At 33.9% G+C, this 20,901-nt stretch overlaps 1 protein-coding gene and 1 pseudogene across 1 annotated transcript in view; both read right to left on the bottom strand.

Moving 5' to 3' along the window:
* Positions 1-463: 463 nt before the first annotated feature.
* LOC129952455 (homeobox protein aristaless) overlaps positions 464-20,901 on the bottom strand; it is a 73,959-nt gene continuing 53,521 nt past the window's right edge. The window contains exons 3-5 of the mRNA XM_056065040.1: positions 11,808-11,853; positions 1,147-1,409; positions 464-1,027 (exon numbers count right to left, since the gene is read on the bottom strand). Coding sequence (XP_055921015.1) covers positions 688-1,027; positions 1,147-1,409; positions 11,808-11,853 — 649 coding nt within the window. The 3' untranslated portion in view covers positions 464-687. The remainder of the gene's footprint in view (positions 1,028-1,146; positions 1,410-11,807; positions 11,854-20,901) is intronic.
* LOC129948915 (40S ribosomal protein S10b-like) lies at positions 18,926-19,436 on the bottom strand (annotated as a pseudogene).

Consider the following 20,901-nt stretch of genomic DNA (forward strand, 5'->3'; position numbering starts at 1 on the left):
CCTTAAGGGGTCCCCAACGGACTTAACAGATCTGATGCTAGAAGAACAATTAAGTGAGTCAACAAAACCTTAAAATTATAGAAAGAACAATATTTGATGTTTGAATTTAAAGAAATAGGTTCACTTAAGTACATAATTTATATTAAAATTAAATAAAAACAACTTAAGGTAAACAAATATGTTAGGAAGAAACCTTACGTAATTTGTAATTTGTGACGCTCACAAATTACACGTAATCATCTCTTCTTATTTTAGATATCGAGAGATTCAAAGCTTTTATATTCAGTACACACACATAAAACGTTCATCATATTTTTCAATTCATTGTTTGATAAAAATAGAACTTAAGCCCACAATGCGATAAATTCATGTTGTCGAAACTTAAATGAAGTTAAATAAAAAAAATCTTGAAGATCAACCCATTTCAAGGAATAAATCAAATTTCCTTTTATTTTGAGGAGTTTAAAACCTTTATTTCAAATGGAATAAGCATTTCAAGTACAAAAATATAATGTAATATATTTTATTTATCACAACTTTTATTATTTTAACGAAACTCGGCTATATTGTTAACAATATTGTTTAACAGGACGATCAATCAGTTCTTTGAATTAATTAATATTTTGTATTTTGTTTATTATCATTAGTTATTATATTATACTTTAGTCTCACGCGCAATCGCAATCACTAGCTGATCACATCACCGTCTTCATTCTGCCGCAGCATTTCCAATTTCATTTCATGTTCTCGAGCTTTCAAGCGTAACTCAGCTATTGAGGAACTTCGCCTATCTTCTGGAGGTGTGGGTCTTCGAGGTGGAAGACCCGAATTGATGGAATTAGAAATAGCGTTGGGGGAAATTGTAGGTGAATCTATTAGGTTACACGATAGCACTTCGGTATTGACTTGTTTCGAAGGAGCAGTTTGAGGGCGAGGCATTGCTGACATATTGGCTAGTAAGGACTGAAAGGACGTCGATGGAGAATACATAGAAGACATATTGTGCGCCATTATTTGTGGGGGTGCTCTGGAATTAAGGAAAGTATTTTGTTTGTTACTTAACTACGTATCAATAAAATACTTAATGGAAGAAAAATAAATTCCCGAATTTTTTATTAGTATTTTAACAAAAACTTTTAAACTTACCTGTGAAATTGATTTAAATATCCTGCAGGAATCATCGGTCCACCGGATAAGTGGGGATATCTTAGAGCGACAAGGTTTGAAGAGGTATCAAAAGGTTTTCGTAAATTAAATCCTAAGTGAGCGAAATGACTTGGAGGTAGCGTAGATCCAACAATTGTTTGCATTTGATTTGGTCCACTTTGAATGTATGGATTATAAGGATGTGATTGAGGACCAACTTTTTCTTGTTTTCGCCATTTTGCTCTGCGATTCTGGAACCATACCTAGAAATGAAACACAAAATTGAACATTAAATTCATAAGAAAATATATTTTTTTAAAGTCTTTAATATTCTTAAACAAATTCATTTTACATATTTCAATTTCCACTGCGCTGACTTGGCTTAACTTAATAACCTAATCAACAGTATTGATATTAATTCATTCTTCTATAACAACACATCAATAGATATCGCCCTGAAATTTGCCTATATGTCCATTTACGAATGTCTCTTTCGATTCGTACCTTATTTACCTCGTATCGTAAAAATGTGTCTTCTTTCCCAAGGAGGGAAAAAAAGACCCACGAAGTCTCGAAAATTCATTATGGAGAAAATATTTAAAAACCAGGTCCGCTGTTGACTTCTCAAACTATCAGAAAGTTCAATACAGATTTTAATCATTTTGTAAATTAATATGTCTAGGATATTTTGACAAAATGCAAGCCTGATTAAATATTAAACGTAAATCCGATGACATCTACCGACCCTAACACTATTACAAACCTCTTTGCACTTTATTTAGCTAATCGTACAGTAAACATCTTGATTGCTTACTTGTAGAAGGTACATCATGCCAAATCGTAATAATGCTGACAAAACAATTGAGCCTACTTAAAGATGAGATCTCCCCTGGTCCGGATGGTTTTCCTACAGTATTATTCAGAAAATTTGTAAACCTCTTTCAGTACTGTTTCTCTTTCCATTGGTCAAGCTATCTTCCCAAATGATTTGGAAAGATTCCTTTATTTTCTCTCCTCATAAAAAGGGGAACAATTGATGTTATGAGCTACAGTCCTGCAGCAAAGTTTTTTTTAATTGTCAAGCTTTTCGAAAGCATTGCCTACGACTGACTTTCTCTATTTTCATTGTAGACCAATTTTTCTTTCCAACAACATGGCTGGTCAAAAACCAATCTTATTGAATTTTGTGTCTAAAACTCTAAACGAATTAGCGAAAGGGAATGAATTACAGACTTTAGTAAAAATAAAAACAAATTAGGTGGCGCAATAGTCCATTCAGAACCAGGGCCTTCCAGAGATGGAAGGGACCTACAGTTTATGTGCCGAATCCAAACGGCTAATTTGAGAAAGCACTTTTTATGACAAGAATTTTTGTTGGAGGATTTGTCAATTACTCGCAACTGGCAGTACCCGTGAAAAAAGTTAGCAGGGACAAGCAGGGACTGAACCCAAAACCCCTTGCATGATACTTCAACGTACTATCTATCACGCTACGGGTATTCAGAGACTTTAGTAATAACCTTCGATAAAAATCTGTCACTTTTAATCTTAAGCTTAAAGATCTTGATTTCCTACCCATTTTCGTTTCATAGCTCAGATCGTGCCTTCAAAATCACCGATGTAGAGTTGATTTCAGGCTCTCAATTTCCGATAATATTTATGCAAACTCAGAAGCTCTTCAAAGCAGCCACCTTTGTCCTTTGTTATTATTGTTTTATCTATTAAAGACGTTATCAATGTCATTGATAATTCAACTGTCTCTATTTGCGCTGATGACTTTAAACTAACAAAAGTTATTTCAACTCCATTTAATTATCGAGAGACGAACATTTTTGAGGACTCAATGTAGTTAAATTTAAATTTATAATATTAACCCTAAATCGATTAAATCTTCCCTACCGAACTTACAGTCTGTATGATTCAACGCGATGTTACAATTCATTGTCTTTTTTATTCACGCTCTAGAAGTTATTTGACACTCAGTTAAGTTTCGAAGCCCATTTGTATTAAAATATTAACAAACCTAACTCATCCCTTGGCTTCTTCGAGATGGATGGAGCGTTCCATCCATGGCAAATCTTGTGTCAACTTTAATTTCAGGTAAGGGTTGTTCAGTTTCTGAAGTTGAAAAGTTAAAACTTCTAATATTAAAATAGCTAAATTGGCGATCGTGACTGAATTGGAATTTGCAGAGCTGATACAAATGAAATTATAGGAAGAATTCTCGAAAAAAAACTATGAGCTTAAAATTTTAAAAGAAGTATTTTTTGAAAGTAAATTATCTATCGAATATAAAATGGTTCGTTTGTTTGAAGAATTGAATTTGCTCAATGAAAAAAAATCAGATAATTGTATTTCTTTTTAAAGAAATACCTCGAGAATCGTAAGTGACAAAAATAAGTTTTTCAAAGATTTTGAAATCGATTTACTCACATAACACAGGAAATATTACTCTTGATGAATTTAAGACCACATTTTTGTAAGAGATTTGTGAGACCTTTTTTTGCGGGCTCCTTGGTCAAAGTCTTGCTGTATGCTGATGACCTGGTGCTATTGGCTGATACACCATGTTCAACAGACTTCAAGACTACTGTTCAACTTGGGGCCTAAAAATTATTACAAGCAAAACAAAAGCTATGATTTTTTAATCTAGACACCGAAGAAGGCTACCGGAGGAATCATGGACCATCAACAATGGAAGTATTGATAGCATCTAACCTTAACTGGAGTAAACATACAAAGGAGAAAGGTAGGGAAGCCAAACTAGCTATAAATCTGATGTTTCCAACATTTTTCAGCAACAGCAACATTGATGTAGCATCGAAGTACCGAGTGTTCAAAGCAACAGTCAATACTTGTATGTGTTATGGGGTGCAAGCATTTGGGTAAGCACAATATGAGGAATTCGAAAGTATCCAGAGGTTCTTTTTCAAACGACTATTCCGATCACCTAACGCAACACCAACGTATTCTTTACATGCGGAGTCAGGTTTAGCACCGATTTATACATGCAAAATTTTAAATCGCATGCCAAATATCTGGATACAGTAGTGAAAATAGAAAACGGACTATATAAGTCAATTCTGTTAAGGCAACTTCGAAGAAACGCAACACCTTTCAAAGAATGGAACTATCTTTCTGCGGCACAAAATGTATCGCTTCCTTTTACTGAAAATAACGTTATTGAATCGCAGAATTTACTTGATGACCTGATTGCTAAAACTTATAATGCGATATATTTACAATATATCGAAGGGCATCTTCTTCAGAAAGTAGAAACATTTACAGGAACCTGAACCACCAATTGTCATCTGATATGAATTTTTTTGCAAGGAACTGACTGCAGAAGCTATCGGTATCATCTTTAGGGCTAGAGTCGAAATACTTAATCTAAACTTTGTGAATTATAGATCCGATCTATCACAAATCTGCACTCTCTGCAATTTAAGAGAACTTCAAGGTACTCACCATTTTATAGCAGTTTGCCAATATTGCAGGAAATAAGGCGATTATATTTCCAATCCAGTTTTTTGACTTTGAACGAGTTTATTGATATCCCCTACGGATCAATTGGTTGGGTAAATCTCTTTAAATTTTGTAAACATGCGTTGTCATATTATATTGCAATAGTTTTTTAACCTTAAGAAATATTCGCCCAGTTAAAAAATAACAAATATTTGATATTATGGCTGCCCTTCCATTTCGACCAAATTATTTAGAGGAATGTTGAAAGTCTCGGATTGTCCCGAACAAATGGCTTTGATGATATCTTAGCGATTGATGAAGATTACTACAAGAAAGCCTTTTATTTTTCGTAAAAGTGAAGGCAATACTACTGTTTCAATGGTTCAACAAAGTTGTTTTTGTTACACAAAATATAGCAGAAGCATAGACGCTAAAAGGTCGTTATAGGCAAACTTCTAATAGCTAACCTTAGTGAAATGTCAATAATTGCTAATTATTATAATAACCGCATCTTACAAAGTATCAACATTGTTTCAACAAACATACTTCTTTCGTACATCATTGAAAAATTCTGTCTTTTTCAAAACAACCGAATGACATAAAAAAGAAAGGACTTTGTAAAAAATGCACCGCGCATATCAAAACAATACGACATTACTAATCTTAAACAAGCAGTTTTTGAAGATGTCAACAGAAAATGGCATTCCAACAAGCTGAGAAAAATTATCACATAACAAAAATTATTATTTTCAACAGAATAAAAGGCCGAAAATTTAGAATTTGAACAAAGTATGGCTCTCAAATTCTAATCTTCTCTACGATAGATACTATTAGTCTATTACTGATGTATGTATTTTGTAACGCAAGTTCTCTAACATCAAACGATTTTCTAACCGAACTAAAAAAAACGATACCAAGACTGAAACAAATGACATTCGAGGAAGTTTTGACAACAGAGTACTTACAATCGTAAGAATTCGCTAAGTCCTTCTCCGACCGAGCTACAAGTAACCTCTCTCGAAGTTCTCTGCCGCCAACACAATGTATCAAAAACCAGTGACAACATTGCCAAGATGCAATCAGAGAAGCCGCCTCTGATGTGCTGGGTTTCAAGCAGCCACCAACAAGGAACAAGGATGAGAGCTGCTCATGAGCTCTATGAGCAGAAGCGGCAAGAGGAACACCGACTTCTTAGAAGGAAAAACAGAGGTCATGAGAAGCGTGCGGTCGAATGAGGTTCGAAAGTTTTATGAACAGGTGAAACGAAAGTCACAATTACATAAACCTAGAACCGAAGGCTGCAAAGACGAGAGTGAAAACATCTTAGTAGAAGCGCAGTCAATGCTGAGGATATGGAAACCACTTCTGCAGACTGTATAACGGCGACGACGAACCGAATTCCGATCCATTTAACATAGACGACGAAATCCAACAATCCCGTCCTCCCGACTAAGACGAAGTAAAGATTGCCATATCTAAGCTGAAGTCTAATAAAGCCGCTGGAGCAGATGGCTTGAATGCAGAGGACTTTAAAGCAGCAGAAACCTCAGTAGTTTTTGCCCTATCCTGAACAATGCCTTTTTCTTAACTTTTCAATGGAATTTCAGTATCTGTCAAAAATTTTAATTTAGCCAATCTCAATTGGTTTCAAATTGACGACGATAACTTCTATACGTTCCAATAAACTCGTCATCTTCAAATGAGCTTTTATTAACAGATGGTATGTCTTCATGTACCTTTAGTCACCTCAACGGTGTGAAGAACCGTTTTGGAAAAACACTCGATCTGGTATTTTTTTCCGAAACCATATGCTCTGAATCAGCTGTGATTTCTTTCGCTGTCAAAATTGTGGACGACGATCTCCATCATTCTGCAATTAGACACAGTACTTAATTTAAACATGGGTTCACCTCATATGCTATCTAATAACAACAAACTAGAATTCAACTTTAGTAGGTGTAATTTTGAAAACCTTTTCAACTTATTACGTACGATCAATTGGGATCACTTATCTTGTAACTTAAATATTGACAATATGTGTTGACACCATGGTTTGATTCTCACGTTTAAAACTTAAAAAACAAAAGGAACAAAGCTTGGATAAAGTATAATCAAACAGAAACTGATATGATTATAGGACGTTCGTAATAAATAAACAACTTTTCACTGACTACTCTAACATTCTGTATGATGACTACATTCGGAAAATTGAATTAAACCTTCAAAACAATCCTGATAGTTTTTGGAGATTCGTTAATCGTAAGAAAAAAAACATGTGGGTACACTAACTTAATGACTGATTCGACATCAAAAAGTAATGAGCCGAGAATAATTGCGAACGTGTTTGCAAACTACTTCAAAGATGCTTTTGCAGATTAAAATACTATTAGTTTTCCTAACACACTGTTATAAATGTTCCCCACTTAAATTCTATCAACTTCGTTATCCTACAACTTGACGAATGTTTTAGTCCTGGTCCCGACGGTGTACCATCATCTATTTTAAAGAAATGTGCTGCGTATTTAGCACATCCGTTGTGTGTTCTTTTCAACACGTCCTTAAGTAACTCGCTGTTTCCTTCTATCTGGAAGAGCTACTTCATAATACCAGTACACAAGAAAGGTCCTAAAACAAAATAATGAACTACCGACATATTACTATTTGCTAAACTATCTGTGATATATAAACTGTTTGAGTCAATAGTATGTCGCCTCCTTTACCTTCATTATATATAGTTCAACTATTTGTAATAACCAGCATGGTGTTGTTAAAAAGCGTTAAACTGTTACTAATCTGTTTCACTTTACGTCTTTTTGTTTAGATGTTTTTGAAAAACGTGAACAAGTATATTGTATCTTTACTGATTTCAGCAAGGCCTTTGATGAATTGTGTCATACAACATTACTTTTAAAACTATCACAGCAACGTTTTAACGACTGTTTCATAAACTGGATCTCCTAATATTAGCAAGATAGACGTTATAGTGTTAAATTAAGTTATGAGTGTTCTAGTTCATTTGTTGTGAACTCTGGTATCACCCAGGGTAGTCACCTTGGTCCTATTCTATTTGTTTTATTTATAAATGACTTTGTTTCGATCATACAAAATTCGTCTGTCTTAATATATGCTGATGACATTAAAATGTTTAAAAAAATTAACTCTACATCTGACTGTCTTCTCTTGCAAGAAGACTTAATATTGCTCAGGGAATGGTGCAATAATTATTGTCTTGTTTTAAATGTTGACAAATGTAAAACCATGAGTTTTACACGCAAAAAAGTTCCAATCGTTTTTAGTTACATGTTTCTTGTCCTCTAAGTAGCGTATATGTTTTTTCTGACTAAGGTGTTGTCTTAGATCCTAAACTAACATTCAATGAACATATTAACTTTATAGTTAAAAAATCAAATACAGTTCTGGGTTTTATTAAGAGATTTGGCCATGATTTGAATGGTAGACTCAGATTTGCACAGAAAAGCTGGGTCTAAGAGTTCGTTCGTTACAAATGCATTACAACGCATGCCTTTGTGTGAAATTTAAGAATCAATGATGTCCGAATTACGGTTTCTCATTGTTTTAAAGTTCTGTAAAGGCCCAACTATAATAGACTTAACCGAGCTTAAGCCAGCTTAAGAGAACGAACCAATACGCAGCCTTATATGTCACCAACCATAATAGACGTTATGCTCAGTTTCGTTAAATTTCGCTAACTTTCGCGCAATTACGCAAGAGCCATTTAAATGGCTCGAGCTTAAGCAAATGTCAAATTTTGCTTAAGTTGTTTGAATCCATTATGGTTACTTTTTGTTTTGACGATAACTTCTGATAACTTTTCGTTCGGTTTTGACATTAGCTTACTTTCGGTTAAGTCTATAGTTGGGCCATAACTCAAAAATTGCACATTTAAATATTCTATAAAATTGAAATTTGGTGAAGTCCTTATATTTAGATGTCCTCGATTTGTAGCTGGTTGGTTCTGAAACAAGAGGGCAGAAGAAAATAGGCTGAGCCCGTTACTATATAAAAGAGGAGTAGAGAAAGGACTGACCGACGCGTTGCGGGGATTCATGCGAAGCATACACATTGTTGGATACTGGTTTCTTATACTCAATTTACAGTCGTATCTAAACCTCAAGGAAAAACAAGTTGAGAGTTAAGGCCTCTATTTAGAACCAATCATATGGAGCTATGATTTTCTTATATATGTATGCATGACTAACAAGCTGTATCTATACCTCTACCTTCCCCTGTACCCAAAACAATTAAAGATTATTACGATTCAATTATTGTGGAAGAAACATAAAACATTTCAATTTAGACTTATCGCTATCGCATGAATGAATGAATATTTTTTTTGTTTTTACGTCGGCGTCATCGGTCGTTACGTCTGTCATGTTGTCGGTTGGTCATCGTTGCCCGTTGGTTGGAATCATCATTGTGCTGTGTTCGGATCGGAACCTTATTTCATTATTCGGTCCCGTCCCGTATTCTCTACATCTTATTAATCTTGTTTCTTTTTGTTTCTGCATTCCATGAAGATATTTTTGTTGGTTTTTATATTTCAATGTCAATTAGCTTGAAGGCTTGAGATTCAACATTAAAATTGGTAGCAGGAGGTGTCTGGCGGGAAAGATCCGTAGAAAAGTGGTTTGCTGTCGTAAATTGGTCTTTGCGTCTGGCTCATTCGCGTTCATCATTCGGGCTTTGTTGATACACTATGCCTCGAGAGTGTAAATTACAAACAGCTGTTGAATTGATGCCCAATTTGCCATTGGGGTTCGTTTGTTTTCGACATTGTTGTTGTTGTTTTTAATAAAAATAATTTTCTTTCTCCTCAATTTTTAACGTTTGCATTTCTTTGTTTGTGTGGTTTTCACAAACTACAACAGTGAATCTATCTTTAACTAATGCAATGAATTTTAATTTGTTATGATTGATTTGAAAGAAGTTATTAGATTTAGAAAATGGTGCAATAACCTATGCTCGGAGACATAATGTGGTCCTATGAAAAGGTGCTTATACCTATGCAGCTCCGAAAGATAATTTGTAGATTCTGAAAGTTATTTCGGAAATTCAAAGGAACCACAAGGATTGGTCAAAGCCTCACGAAATTTTGAAGCTTTGTTTAAGAATCAAATAAGACCGAAACTTCCTTCGTTTGAAGTATAGCATAATATTCGTAATCATCGAAAAATGTAACAAACTAAATTCCTTTATTAAATTTGTTCTATAAATTATTTACACACATTTTTTTTTAAAAGTGTGCTATTCTAAAATCTACAATGTTTGCTCCAATTTATCAAGAAGTTTTCCATAAAGAGCTCCATTCAATTTGTGTACGCCAGAGATGCCTCAAATTGTTATAATGTTCATTTTTTCAATTTTTACAAAAAATTAGCTCTTAATAAAATAAGTGCTAACCAATTTTAAGGGCCGTTGAAATAAAATTGTGAACCCTATAGGTTTTAAAAATAACTTCATTCAAATGACGGCCCTAATTTTCTATATCTTGACGGAAACGTAAAACAAATAACCGTTGAAATAGTGGCAGAAAGTTGTCCAATTGAAGCTTCCAGCCCTTCCTAAAAATAGACCAAATAAAAAGCCATGATTTTGTGGGCGGTATTACACGTTACCTCAACAAACTCGTTTAACAGCTGTCAGTAGCGTTTTCCGCCTTTAGCCTACCGTTGAAAAATAAGGACCAATGACAACCCATACCGCTACTCCAATAAGAACGTTTTTTTTCCGAAGAATGAAGAGGCTTCTCTTGAATCACGCAAGGGTTCTCCTGCGCTGCGTCTGATGAAATTTAACCGTATTAGAATCACTATGGCGAAAAAGTACTACTGCAAACGTACCCTGTTTGGCAAACTAGTACTCCTTCGTGATTTGTTATAATACGGACAAAATTGTCAAATAAATTGCTGTAATTTTTGTCCAGTCTTCTCTACTTGTCTGACGCACCCTGTAGTTAATTTAATTACTACTAAGCAAAATTGTTAAAAAACTATAACAGCTGCGGCAAACTAATTCATTTACCACTATGTACTTAAGTTGACCAAGATCTAGGCACCTTTATCTGTGAACTTCTGAAATAAACTACCAAAATTGATTCTACTGCTTTATCTTAAATTTTCGGTCCCGATCGGGCCGACGGTGTGGTACCCGTGGCATGATGGGGTACTTCGGGAACTGCCTATTGCGAGGAATTTACAAATGCTATAAGAGTAATTCTTGTCATCAAAAGTGCTTTCTCAAAATGGACGTTCGGATTTGGCTTAAAACTGTAGGTCCCCTCCATCCCTGACAGTACTCGCACACAGAAATGGTTTAGGGTTGTAAGTCACTAGGTAGTAGAAAATGATCTTCGCCCTACTGTCAGGCCAGCTTCTGTAAAACAAACCGTTTCGTCATTGCCAACATTGCCCTGTCCTTAATATTAAGAGGAGTCTGTCAAAACAAAAAAACTGATCCAGCTAGATGCCAAGATACTTGACTACAATTTTATGGATTTCTGAAAGTAAAACCGTTGATAATTTAAATTTTTATGAGTTAGACTATTTCATCGTTATTGAAAAGTATCGGAGAATCTATCGTTTCCTGCGTTAAACTTGAATGTTATGTTTAATATCAGATCTATCAAGGTAAAGAATTGTTATATAAAGTTAAGTAATAGGCTTTCACAAATATATAAGATACCTATTATCTTACCGTGAAAGCTTTAGAAATAAATAAACTGAAACTGTAAACAAAGGTTCGCTCTAGAACTTTGTATTCGAATCAACTGGCAAGCTATGTTCGGTATTTTATTGACATCATTTAAAAGTAGTAGGCTTGATTTCATAAAAGAAGCCTCGGGTTCAATCCCTGCCTGTGCCACTTAAAAAGTACAGTTTGACGGGTGCCGTCTCTTGCGAGAAATTGACATATTCTCCAAGAGTAATTCTTCCAAATCAACCGTTCAGAATTGGGGTACAAAATTTAGGTCCCTAAATACCTGTCTTGACTCACACAGAGGAATGGTTGAGGGTGGTGCGTCACTAGGCCCTAGGTCTCAAAAGACTGTAGCGCCACCTTATCTACTGATTTTATTTATATTAAAAAAGTTGGTCAACCTGATCCTATTCTATAAACCTTTTATCATTGTATAGTAGGTATTCATGTTTCTAACCAATAATATTTAAATTTATTACCTGTATCCGAGCCTCAGTTAATCCAATTTTCATAGCTAGCTCTTCCCTGAAAAAATATAAGGAATTTTGTTATTTTTTTTTAAATAAAAATTTAATAGTTAATAAAAAAAACGCAATATCTAATTACACAACTGTAAAAGAAGTCTTTTTTACTTCCACGTGTGAGTTGAAGTTAGATAAAAAAGAAACTTATGTATTTAGTGAAAAATCTTTTCATCAAAAAAGTTTAAATATTTTAGACCAAACTCAAGGGAAAAAAGAAAAATGACATGTCATCTATTTTGTAAAATACATAACATATGTACATATTTACAATTTATGTAGAATTTTATTTGTCTTAACTTAATTGGGATCCATACTGAATGATGTAGGGGTCGTGCCTCCCAACTTCCGGGCGATAATTTGCTTGTTTTTTTTCGAAGAAGTTCCGATTAATTCAAAACTAATCGTATTGCTTTAAACATAACATAATATGAATCGGATATTTAGCCTTATTCCAAAAACAGCACAAATTCATCAACTTTTCACTAATGGACGATCCAGGGGAGGGTCATATAAGCCATAAAGCTCATACAGTCAAGTTGTATAAGTAAAGATTTCATTTAAAGATTTGTTTATAATTTAACGCCATTCACCAAAAAGTTTTTTTTTTTCAAAAATAACTCAAGTTTTAGTTTTCACTCAATTTAGAATTGGAAAAAAGTTTGGTCATGCTTTAAATTACTTTCATAAAATAAAAATTCTTCAATTTAAAAATTAGTGATTTCTTATAACTTTCCTTGAATTATGCGTTCCTAATTTGGCTTCTTTCTGCAAGAAAAACATATTTTGGTATTTCTCTAGAAAACTTAATTTTTTTTTAAGGTTTCTCAAGAACTAATAGACCGATATCAATAATCTTCTTTTTCTATGCGAGCTTTTGTCGATGATCAAAGTGATGATGATTTTTGATGATCAAAAATGTCATTTTTTTTATTTTATATATCTATGAGCTTGAGCACTTTATTTAGCGAATACCAAAAATATTTTGAGCACAAAATTTAAAATGATTTTCGAAAACAAAATAAGTTACATTTTTAAATCTTTAAAAATAAAAAATATTTTTAAACAGACTTTTTGGAAGACATTATTATGTTTTAGCGACCTAGTCGTGCATTTTATTTCTTTCAAAATTTCTGCTAAAGATCTTAAGAAATTAAATAAATCTACTTTTGAAGTGAATTTGCTTTTGATACTCTAGAACCGAGATTTAAACACGAATTTCAATAATATAAATGTCAAAATGAGCAAAAGTGACACTTTTGTTAAACTAATGGCTAATTGAAAAACATAATAAACGTTTCATATTTATTGATATAAAAGCTTGGACTCTCTTGAGATTTGAACTGAAAAGAGATTCTGAAACGTGTAATTTGTGAGTGCCACGCAAACGTTTCTTAACTACTTTTTTTTTACATTAATTTGTTTTAATTTAATTTTTTAGAAAAAATATGTATTTAAATGCACCTATATCCTCAAATTCAAGAACCAAGCACTTTTCTCTCTATATATAGTTTTGTTGACTCCTTTAATGTCAAAAAACGAGTAAGCAGACTTATAGCGATAGTAATAATAGCCTCCCGAAAATTGAGCCCGAAAAGACTACGTCAAAAAAGCCCGACAGTTCTTCATATTAGATCGTCTCTCTTGAACTTTTGTGGCGTTCTTCGCATTATTAGAAATGAAAACAAGAAAAGTATATTTTATTTTTCCAAAAAAGGTACGTTTCAAAACAACTTTTTACATTTCTGCGTCAAACTATTGTGTTTTAGCTCTTAAATATATAGCATATTTTTGAAAAACTGTTGGAATATTGGAATGCTTTCATATGGATGGAGTCATCCAAATTAAATAGTTAGTTAGACTCTTGCTGAACAAGAGTGTTCTAAAATAATTTAATAACTAAAGTTGCCACTTTAGCAATTGAAATCTCTAAATGTAAGGTTAAGATCCCACATTATATTATTTAAATTTGGTTATAAAACATTAAAGAATATTTTGAAGCGTGGGTAAGAATAAGAACTCATCTAAGTACATAATGTGACAAATGATTGACATTTGATTATTATTCTTGCTGAAGCTTTTGGGATTTTAGATTGATTCGACTCAGTTCAATTGAACAATTGATATATTTTAAAACTTCTTATTCCAATTTCAAAAATCCCACATTATTTCAACATTTAAATAAAAAATAATACAATAAGTGAAAACTACATTTTGGCTGCGGTTAAAGTAATCACAAGTATCAGACCAATTGTCATCTGTCATTTATTCTTAGTCGTTTCCATCACAGGCCTTTTTTAAATTAAAACCATACAAACGCATTGGTTAGTTAGGAATCTTCATTTCTACAATTCACTTTTATGTAATTCGAGTTCAAGAAATTAGTCGTTTTGCTACAAAATTGAAGAAATAAACAAAAAAAATGAAAAATTCGATTTCAAATAAACGAAACGTTTATAATTAGATAGGGTACATTTCTAACTGGGTAGACGGCTACATGCCCTCTATTAAAAAGTAAAGGGGTAGTCTCATTCATTGTGTATTTACTTTATTAAAAAAAAAAAACCATCGCATCCTTTCTTTGTGGGAGGGTACCAAGCAGGATGTATTCCAAAACAAACGGAAGAATGAATGCACGCCTTTCTAGATTCTATATTACATTTTATACCTTTTAATGTTACTAATGATTATGTTTCTGTAGTTTACGATTCTTTTGAATCAATCATTATAATAGTAAATTGAATGGAATATTGGACTTAATATTTGTGGGGAAGGAATTGAAGATGTCAGCAAATGAATCTCTTTTTCCTATATTTTCGAATTCTATTTAAATTTTGAACATAAAATATTAAATTATTTAAAAATTAATACAGGTAATATAATTAAATATAATTTAATATAAGCCAAATTTGTTTGGCATAGCGAGACATATGAACCGTATATGGTTACCATCCGTAAATAATAATAATAATAATTAAACTAAGGTTTTAAACATTTTTCGTGACACCGTTAAAAGTGTCTTTGATATCTTTTTACCAAAATTTAAAATAAGGAACTACTTTAGGCCACCATGATAAGGGATTGATTAATTTAAAAAATAACAAAAAATAAGATTTGGAAATTGTTAGGGGCCTAAGTGTGTTTGACCAGTTTGCAGACAAAATATGTTTATCTTATGAAAAACGAAAAAAAAAACTTCAATGGATTTCCAAAGAGTATGTAGTCCTTTGGTTCGCAACACACTAATTTAATTGATAGCTCTAATGCTTTTGTTGATTTTTTCCTATCGAATTATTTGAATTCAAGCCAAAATATTAAAAATAATAAAGGGTGATTTTTTTGAGGTTAGGATTTTCATGCATTAGTATTTGACAGATCACGCGAGATTTCAGACATGGTGTCAAACAGAAAGATGCTCAGTATGCTTTGACATTTCATCATGAATAGACTTACTAACGAGCAACGCTTGCAAATCATTGAATTTTATTACCAAAATCAGTGTTCGGTTCGAAATGTGTTTCGCGCTCTACGTCCGATTTATGGTCTACATAATCGACCAAGTGAGCAAACAATTAATGCGATTGTGACCAAGTTTCGCACTCAGTTTACTTTATTGGACATTAAACCAACCACACGAATGCGTACAGTGCGTACAGAAGAGAATATTGCGTCTGTTTCTGAGAGTGTTGCTGAAGACCGTGAAATGTCGATTCGTCGCCGTGCGCAGCAATTGAGTTTGTGTTATTCGACCACATGGAAGATTTTACGCAAAGATCTTGGTGTAAAACCGTATAAAATACAGCTCGTGCAAGAACTGAAGCCGAACGATCTGCCACAACGTCGAATTTTCAGTGAATGGGCCCTAGAAAAGTTGGCAGAAAATCCGCTTTTTATGAGGCTCATTTCTGGTTGAATGGCTACGTAAATAAGCAAAATTGCCGCATTTGGAGTGAAGAGCAACTAGAAGCCGTTCAAGAACTGCCCATGCATCCCGAAATATGCACTGTTTGGTGTGGTTTGTACGCTGGTGGAATCATTGGACCGTATTTTTTCAAAGATGCTATTGGACGCAACGTTACGGTGAATGGCGATCGCTATCGTTCAATGCTAACAAACTTTTTGTTGCCAAAAATGGAAGAACTGAACTTGGTTGACATGTGGTTTCAACAAGATGGCGCTACATGCCACACAGCTCGTTATTCTATGGCCATTTTGAGGGAAAACTTCGGAGAACAATTCATCTCAAGGAATGGACCGGTAAGTTGGCCACCAAGATCATGCGATTTGACGCCTTTAGACTATTTTTTGTGGGGCTACGTCAAGTCTAAAGTCTACACAAATAAGCCAGCAACTATTCCAGCTTTGGAAGACAACATTTCCGAAGAAATCCGAGCTATTCCGGCCGAAATGCTCGAAAAATTTACCCAAAATTGGACTTTCCGAATGGACCACCTAAGACGCAGCCGCGGTCAACATTTAAATTAAATTATCTTCAAAAAGTAAATGTCATGGACCAATCTAACGTTTCAAATAAAGAATTGATGAGATTTTGCAAATTGCATGCGTTTTTTTTTTTTTAAAGTTCTCAAGTTCTTAAAAAAACACCGTTTATCTATAGTGTTGATTTAGATAATTTTGAAATCGGATTGGAATTCATATATCACCGCATTGCTTGAATCTAAAAATTGGTTCTTTGATTATATTATTGCGTAACATTAACCCACCAAAACTGTGTAATGGCACCAGATTGGCAGTGAAAAAGTTATTGCCAAATTTGATTGAAGCTAAAATCTTAACTGATAAAACAAAAGGAGAAGTGTGTTTAATACCGAGTATCCCTATGATTCCAACTGATATGCCATTTGAATTCAAAAGATTACAATATCCTGTGCGTTTATCATTTGTTCATAAATAAGGCCCAAGGGCAAACATTTCACGTTTGTGGTGTCAATTTGGAGGAAAATGTTTTTCACATGGCCAGCTTTAAGTTGCCTGTTCCAACTGTTTTAGACTAATCCATATAGTCCCACCATAGTAAGAGTACACAATTCTTTTTTATTAATATTCCTTATACGTGCGAAGCACGTACCGAGCCGCTAGTTTTGATAATAAAGTTTTATGATTTGAACGTGCTTTTTAGGTGTGTCACTTGCCATGATGATTCTTCATAAACAACTGAATAATAACCAAAAGATTTGACAGATGTCACCAAAACAAAATGGCCACCAATGGGGCCAAAATCTTTCTGCGCCAAAAAAAAACGCTATTTAAAGGCGTAAAACAACTAATTTCGAATTATAGACCAGTTAGTAATCTATCGGTTAGTTCAACATTATTTGTTTGTGATCGGTTATCTTTTAAAAGAAACAATATCTCCATACCAACTTGGATTTGTACCTGGCAGGTCAACTTGTCTTAATATAACCTTTTACCTTTCAATATACTAGAGACATTTTTAGAAATATGTTATATTTATAGTTTTGAATAAATAATTAATATCAAACATTGTATATTTTCAATTCCAGGGCAAACATCTACTTTTAAAAATGACATGAACGCAAAGCATAACCATGATTTGTATGTACATTTATTTTTCAGGTTTTGTTTGTATGTTGTGAAGTTCTGAATGATTTCCCGATTATTGACATAACATTGGTTCTTCAATAATACGCGTGTTTTGTTGGAAAATCTATCCATAGTATAGTAGCATTTTACACGACTAATAACAAAAAACAATATCCGCAGTATAAGTACTACCGATAAAAGTTAAAGTAGAATCTAACAAAGGATGGGTTTTTGACTTATATACGAGTCTCGAATGTTATGCGATTTCGTTCTCAAATGTTGGTACGATTGATATTGCATTTGTATCTCGATGGCTGTGTTCGTTGAGTAGTTGTGCATTTGGCATCATGTGTTTTCCATTGGGGAACAAATCAATCTGTTACTGTTGATATTATTTAGTTTTGTTAATGAAAATGGACTAACTGGACTTATTTTGCAAGTGAAAACAATATAAAAGAAAATTAAGTTTTGCTATGTTTCCACCAAAGGGTTATCACAGTTAAGATTAAATAAATCTTTTTGGTGTTTCCACCTCACAAGAAGATATAAAAATGATTAGGTTAGTTTGACAGTGCAAGTGAGATATTTTGATTCATGTTAAACAATGACTGAAGCACCATGTAATAATATGCTACCTACTCCATGTGCAGTTTTTTTAATTTTTAAAAAACGAAGCTATATTTTTTGTACACACACATGCCAACAGACCATAATGCAAAACCAATTCCTCTATACAGGCTTTTCTTCACAATTTTAGACTTGGCTCCGATCCCCGACTGGAATCGAGTCAATCAAGTTCATTTGAACTCGTTTCAGGTATATAAGAAATTGAGGCGAGCTTAAAGTTAATGTAGTAGTCGACGAACAAACCCCCTTCTTGAAGTTTTTATTTTATGTCGAATTGTTTGGTTAAAACTTGGGAAACTTCTTCACCTAAAGATTCAATAGTCATTCTGATCTACAGTGGCATGTTTATTATCTTCTGTTGAGTCTTCGAGACTTGTATGTTCTTAAAAAACATTTCCGGGATGAACTCATTCCCGCTGGCACTGTACTCGATCAATTCACACAAAAGCTGCAATTGTTAAACTAACTTTTTCTTATAGAATATTAATTTTCAATTGCTTTCTTACCATTTCTTCTTGAAAATTGTCAATTTTATTAGTTTTAGTTTTTTTTGGCTGAAGTTAATTTTAACTTTAGATTTTTTTTAATTATTATTCTGACAGGTCTTCGCTCGCAGTTGTACCAATTTTTAAATAGAAAAATCTGGCTACTGTCGATGGGTTTTCTTGGGAATTTTCTACTGTACTATTTAAAAAGTCCGAAGACATCAAATCGGCTGATAACAAAATTTGTAAATTTGGTGCATAACATTCGGAAAACGTTTTTCACAGATTCGTTTTCGAAAAAAAATGATGCGAATGATAGCACCACTCCATAATTTGTAATTTGCACTAAATTGTTACTCTTTTATGATGCAGTTGAATTATTTTGATGCTGACTTCGAATTATAGTTCAAACAAACGTTTGTTTATTGGTTTTACATAAAAACCTATGGTGAGCGTGGATATAACATCTTCAGCTCTATCTTCAACGTCTCCCTTCTTTTCAGCACAGCCTGGTGAACGTCTGTATGCAGAACGATCTTCACCGGTCGTTGTAGAATCTCCACGAGGACCAGAAACAGTTGATCGTGGACGAGCAGTCTCAAACCGTTCTGGGTGTTTCAATGATGCTGGGACAATCTCTGGGGACAAGTGCAAGTATTCAATACCTTCGTTGGTCAAATGCCAGTAGTAATACCTCCAGGCAAATTGTTTCTTCACTAAACCACGGGAATGCAGTGATTGAATTGCCTTGATGTCATGTAAGTTGGAAATAGTTTCCAATTCGATATGTTTTTGGAAATGGACATTTTGTTTGGCAAATCTCTTTGAAGAGATATTCATATATAGCAACTCCATGAGCCTTTGGTATAAACACTTTAGCGTCTTCGTGAGAGCGGTCACCGGAAATCATAATATCGACTGTCATACATTCTGATTGTATGCGTTAATTCTTAAATTAGTTATGTTTACGATGAATTCAATATTAACGTTAACAATTCAAGTCTCATTCATAAAGGTAAAACTTATTTTCATTCATAACCAGCTAAACCCATCAATAATCAGTCTAGTTCCTTGCAATCATATAACTTTCGACTGCCTTTCCTGTCCATTAAGGTGATTTTGTTGAAATATAAAAAGAAAACAGATTGGAAGAGAGACGATCGACGACCGATGATTATGATTAGGTTGAGGGTCAATACAAAATTGTGAAGAAATATTAATGACCATGCTAGTTGGCGTTGATAATACACCTGCCGTTGATCGTGACGAAAGGAAATCACAAAAATGATCATACATAACAAAAATGAGTCAGTCTGCAGTCGCCTCCATCCACCGACCGACTCGCTGTCGCCCGACCACCACCGGCCGATCCGTTCGACAAACACAGTTCCATCGGTCTTCTTCCCCTATTAGCCAAATCAAAGTTAATGACCGACCCTTTGTTTCTCCCGCAGCCCGGGTAGATAATACAATTATCAAATTGCACCTTAGTCAATCACCTGTTGATCTACCGGTCAAAGGCGGATATATTATATACCTTCATATGTATCTAGTGGTTTGTCATGGAGCGACGAAAGCAATCATTCTTCACGAAACAAACGATTATCTACGTACGAGTATCTGCGAGTCGGTGCAGTGGTGGTGTTCTCCTTAGGTAGATATTAAACTGTTAAGTGTACTCAATTAATACAAATTCAATTACAGAAAACATGGCAAATTGCCAAGCTAATAAGTAATTTAATGATAATTGCCTTGGTCGGCATCATCTCTTATAGGTGATGGTGTAGCAGTTTTTGAAGCATCATGCATCAACCATCATCATTATATTACAACGGAAAGCTGAAAAACTACCTTTAAGTTGCTACCACAGGTATGTCGTACAAACATATGTATTTAGAAGTTGTTGTTGCTGGGGTTGCTGATCTTCTATACAATGTTTTTACTACACAAATTTATATTCATCATGATATGACGAACAGATAAACGGGGAACGGATGGAAACAATAGATGTTGAACATTGCATTTTAGACAAAGAACATGACCTTGCAATTCTTCTATGATTAACAAATGGAGATCAGATGGGTTACATTTTTGTTAAAATAGTGATTATTTGTTGAAAATGTCAAAAAAAATAATTCCCTGAAGATTTCAGGGCTACATATTAATATTTTAGATTCCTTGTATTAAAAACCTCAGCGGCCTTAAATATTATACAAGATAAATCACGCGTTCGCTCGTGCCTCAAGCTTTGTGCCTGCTTTAGTTCGCAAATATTGAAAGATCGAGGTCGGCCTTTGACTGCTTGTTTGTTTTATTGCAGAATCTGTGTATTGCAACAGTGTCTTCCTTTCTGTTGTTTAGTTTAAAAATAAAAT

The sequence above is a fragment of the Eupeodes corollae genome, chromosome 3 (assembly GCF_945859685.1).
Source record: "Eupeodes corollae chromosome 3, idEupCoro1.1, whole genome shotgun sequence".
NCBI classification, from domain to species: domain Eukaryota; kingdom Metazoa; phylum Arthropoda; class Insecta; order Diptera; family Syrphidae; genus Eupeodes; species Eupeodes corollae.